This window comes from Hippichthys cyanospilos, chromosome 2 (genome assembly GCF_059441005.1).
Source record: "Hippichthys cyanospilos isolate Australia breed blue-spotted pipefish chromosome 2, RoL_Hcya_1.0, whole genome shotgun sequence".
Taxonomy (NCBI): domain Eukaryota; kingdom Metazoa; phylum Chordata; class Actinopteri; order Syngnathiformes; family Syngnathidae; genus Hippichthys; species Hippichthys cyanospilos.
The window spans coordinates 14,434,255-14,439,062 of NC_142370.1; the positions used below are offsets into that span (position 1 = coordinate 14,434,255).

A 4,808-nucleotide genomic window follows, 5' to 3' on the forward strand; every position below is an offset into this window, starting at 1 on the left:
ATATCCTTCTAATAGTTGATGCATTCAGTTACATTCTCTTTGGGTCTGGGAGGCTATTATTACATATTACTACAAGGATCCTAGAGTAAAAAAAAAATCTGACAACAGTGTCTTCAGCTAAATAAATAACAGTTGCAACACAAGAAAACTACACTTAAAAACAATTTCATTCATCTAAACCAGTTACTGGAAACAGTAACTTAATTTAACTAACTACCACCATGTGACTGTACTCTATTCGTTTTGAACAAAATGACTTTTGCTAACTACAGTAACTAATTAAGTGAGCCCCACCCACAGCAAGTTTATTTTGAAAATACACGCCGGAACTAAAATCGTTTCCATTATCCGAATGCATTGATGAACGGAAACGACAGAGACATGATGTCTCGTACACACGTATTATCGCTGAACGTATTGAGTTTGTCTTCCATGACCAAATCAAGTTTTTAAAGTCTGTCTCTTGTTGGTTTGTTCAACATTCGCAGGCGTTATGATTCAGGTTTAATTACTCTCAGACGACACACAATCTTTATATTCGTTCAGGAATGAGTGTGGTAAATCTTTCCTTCGCTGCGTGTGGTTTTTTGGGCATCTACCACCTTGGAGCTGTGGGGGCTTTTCTCCGTCATGGTGGAAAGCTGCTTGCCTCCCTTAAGTCCTATGCAGGGTCCTCAGCTGGGTCCCTTGCTGCTGCCGTCATGCTTACAGCTCCCGATAAAGTCAAGGTAGACGGTGTTCTCTTTAGATAGTTTCTTAATGTTTTTCAATAGTAGGCGAATGGCTACTTCCGGGTGGCAAAAAAGCTAGTCGCAATCATTCATCGACGCATTCATTCGCTTCCAAGCAAAGCACTGAAATCTTGTATGCTAGTCAGTTCGGACCTTGATTAAACGCTTGATTAAATGTCAGTACGTCAGCACAGATGTGCCACAATACATGCGCAACTATGAATGTTTTCAATGTAAAGTTAAATGGTATGTTAAACGTGCACAAATGTTCCATTCTATTCAGCCAACAGCCCACTTCAACCAAATGTTCCCTCTTGATGATTATGGGTTTGTCCAGTCCATTACATGTCCAGTTCAAATGTACTTTCGCAGTGTGAAAATCTTTTATATGACCTAGTCGCAGGGAGCCATACAAGCGCACCATCTCATTTGACTGCCTAGTCAATTTTATTCACAGTTGTTTTACAATTTCAATGTAAATGTTCAATATATTGATAGATAATTGCACTATGAAAGGATGTACTTCAGTTATTTTTGCTCCCACATCGAAAAAAAGCAGTGCTTCATTATTAATTATTTTGTTAACATACCAAATTACTACTCTATTGTTTCTCTTTTAGTCCTGCAAAGAATTTACATACAATTTTGCAGAGAGCGTTCGACAACAGAGATTTGGAGCAGTCACACCTGGATATAATCTCATGTCCAAACTGCGGTAACCTCACAACATATACTGAAGCAGAGAAAATATGACACCAAAACATCAGACTCAATATCTGCCGCTTTGCAGCGAAGGGATCGAGGAGATGCTGCCTGTTGATGCGCACATCCTGGCATCCGACCGCCTCCATGTCTCATTGACACATTCAAGAAGTGGCAAGAACTGCATTGTGTCCCGGTTTAACTCCAGAGAGGAGCTCATACAGGTACACGCGCACATGAATGGTGACATGCATCTGTTTAAAGCGCTGCAATAATTTAGTTTTCTGAATGTGTGTACCATGCTAAAAGGGGGCATTTGTCAAAATAGGAAATGACTCAGACAAACAAATAAATATGACAGACTTCCATGAACAACCCAGACTAAATTAAGCTCCATCCCAGAGTGAAAAGCTTGTCTCTCAGTCAAAGTGTCCCTTCAATATACTTCCTTGATACCACTCTCGTAAGATTTAAGACGGAAAGCTGGCACCATATTGTGTCATCTTAGGCCTTATCAAAAAGGGCACAAAAATCCCAACTAGCTGAGTTCTTGGACAGATAGCTGGGAATCGACTTCACAGAGGGAAAAATATGAGAATAGTTTGGGAATAGTGAATATGCAGGAAATTACTATTACTATGAATTGCTATTGAGTGAACTTAATGGTATAAGGTACTTGTCAGCAAACCCAAGCACAGGCATCGTTTTGTTGTTGTTGTTACCCATTTGTAGCTGCTGGCTGTTAGCTACCTAGCAGCACTCCTGTGGGCACCGCAATAGCAGAAGTGGAATAATAAAGAGGATCAAAGTCACAATAGAGAACTTGGCATGCACTAAGTGTATACCCTGGGCCATGAGAATTTTTAATTAACTAATTATCTTGATATCATTCCAACATTTAACCATTACCACCACTAACTTCAATCCAATTAAAACTCAAACATGAAAACACACAAAAGCAATAAAACAAACCACAACTTGGTAGATTTTGAGTGTTATCAAAAAGATGACCCAGTTCACTGAAACTCACACAGTTACTACAGTTAAGCCCATACACATCTTTATAACCTTTTTAATGCTCCCTTAAGGCACTCCTGGCTAGCAGCTTTGTTCCGATCTATGCTGGCTTCCAGCCAGTGAAGTTCCAAGGAGAGGTAATTGGCCTTGTCACAGCTGAACCATGTTTTTTTTTTAATTTTTGTTCTTTGTTTGTTTGTTTGTTGATTACATGTTCACTTTAGCTGTATTGATACGAGTGTACGTATCTTTGTCAGTAGAAATGGATTGATGGAGGCTTCACTGACAGCCTGCCAATCCTGCCTGTGGGCCGAACCATCACAGTGTCTCCATTTGCTGGGCATCAGGATGTCAGTCCATTGCATAAGGGCCATGCGTTCAAGACCCAACTCAGGTTGGCCAACATGAACATCATGGTATGTGTGGACCAGTTTTATTTTTTTATTTTTATTTTTTTGAATGATTGTACTGTATCGATGTGCTAACAGCATAATAAAAAAAAAAACTACAGTGAGTAAAATGCCGAACAAAAATTGTCCCTTTTAACATAGCAGTATTTCGACAAGCCGTGAATAGTTACAAATATTGTAATTGTATTGTAATGCTGTATTCAATGTTTAGTCTCTCAACATCTATTGAAAATGTCATTATCAAAGTTGAAAGAATAAGATCATACTGATATCAAATTTTAACAGGGGGTATTAAAACTAGGCATGCCTCAGGGTGTTCTCGAAGGCATCTCGAAGTTTACTTGTCTACAATGGAGCCTGGAAGTGCCTTTGTGGTGTTTATAGCTCATAACAGTATAGTAGTAAACGTTGGCTGTAGGTCTTCATTGCTTTTCCCAATTTGTCATTTAGCATTTAAGGGCTGAAACGAGTCCTCATATATAGTCCCTGACAAAAGTCTTGTCGCTTATCCATTTTGTAAAAACAATTGCGAATAGCCTGACTTTTAATTATTCAATTGGTTTCAGAAATGGCTAATATGAAAGCTAAGACCCTCCCGAATGATGTTGAATGTACGAAAATATATTTGTTTCACTGAAAAAAGATCATTTAATGAAGACATTAAATGACATTTTGGCAAGACAAAAGTTTTGCCGCCTACAGAAAGTAGAGTGAAAATTGAACAAAAAATGTACTTCAAATACAAAAATATGTTACATAACATAAGCGAATGAAGTCATGGTGCTGTGAGATCCAAATGTAATATTTTCTATGACTTCCATGGGCGTGAAGGACTGCATCCATGCGGTTTTGCAAGGATTCATATCGGTGGCAAAGTGAACAGCACGTCCACCTCACAAGTAAAGGGACCCGAGTTCGAATCCACCTCACTCCGTGTTGCAGGATGCTCAAACTTGATGTCAATAGGGAGAATGGCACGTGATTGGCCCCTGTCGCGACCATCGATCAATGAGGGCAGGAGTTTTAATCCACACCCTCCCCAACTCTGTCGGGCTCAATCGTAAAACACACAGGCTGTTGATAGAGCCAAGGCAGAGGAACAAAGACCTTCACTGGACCGTTGGAAATCTCTTGACTAGATTTCTTTTACAATAAAATGGTATTTCAAGTGTAAACCCCCGTTGTTCGATGATCTACAGCTTTGACCTTTACTAGACTTCCGGGCACCGCTATGACCGTGGCTGCCGTGAGACGAAGTGTTCAGTTAGTGTATGAGGTTTGATAATTTAAGAATAAAGTAAATATGTGTACTGCGGGAGTTCGACCTCCGTGGCAAGTGCATTTATAGTCACCTCATCTGTCTAGCATGCAGGAAACAATCAGCGCTTCTCTCTGCAATATAGCTTTTTTTTTTTTTTTTTTTTTTTAATTTGCGATGCACTTAAGTAGTGGGGATCACTGTATTGTCCATAGAAGGGATATCGTTATCATTTTTTCAACATGAATGAATAGGTCTGTTGTCACAGCATTTTGAGCTGTTGAAAGTAAAAATATATTCATAAATGGTTTTGCTATGACACCTCAAAAGCAGTGACATTTTCTGGAAGAAAAATAAAATGTGTACTATGTTTCTCACAAGCCCCCAAGGGTTAAATCCTAATAATAGGACTATGTTCAAATGTGAGCCTTTTCTTTCCCTTGCGATCATATGAAATATTATGTTGAGCGACTACCCCTGTGATGAAGCGTGTGTTAAGAGTGGCTTTAGAATTGGCACAAATTTGATTGTCATTGTTGATGTTGTTGGGTTTTGTATTTTTTTCAGATCTTGATGGCTTTGTCCTTAAGTATTTGTCATGATGATTGAGAATTACTTTGAAATTCCGCTGAGGATTGTTTCCAAGCACCGTTTTTCAAAATAGGGTACAATTACCCCTGGTAGCACAGA

General features: G+C 39.1%; 1 protein-coding gene across 1 annotated transcript in view; it reads left to right on the plus strand.

Moving 5' to 3' along the window:
- Positions 1 to 372: 372 nt before the first annotated feature.
- Positions 373 to 4,808, plus strand: part of pnpla4 (patatin-like phospholipase domain containing 4) — a 6,302-nt gene continuing 1,866 nt past the window's right edge. Inside the window, exons 1-5 of the mRNA XM_088407714.1 lie at positions 373 to 728; positions 1,352 to 1,446; positions 1,522 to 1,657; positions 2,522 to 2,587; positions 2,711 to 2,866. Of these exons, the coding sequence (XP_088263840.1) occupies positions 549 to 728; positions 1,352 to 1,446; positions 1,522 to 1,657; positions 2,522 to 2,587; positions 2,711 to 2,866 (633 nt within the window). The 5' untranslated portion in view covers positions 373 to 548. The remainder of the gene's footprint in view (positions 729 to 1,351; positions 1,447 to 1,521; positions 1,658 to 2,521; positions 2,588 to 2,710; positions 2,867 to 4,808) is intronic.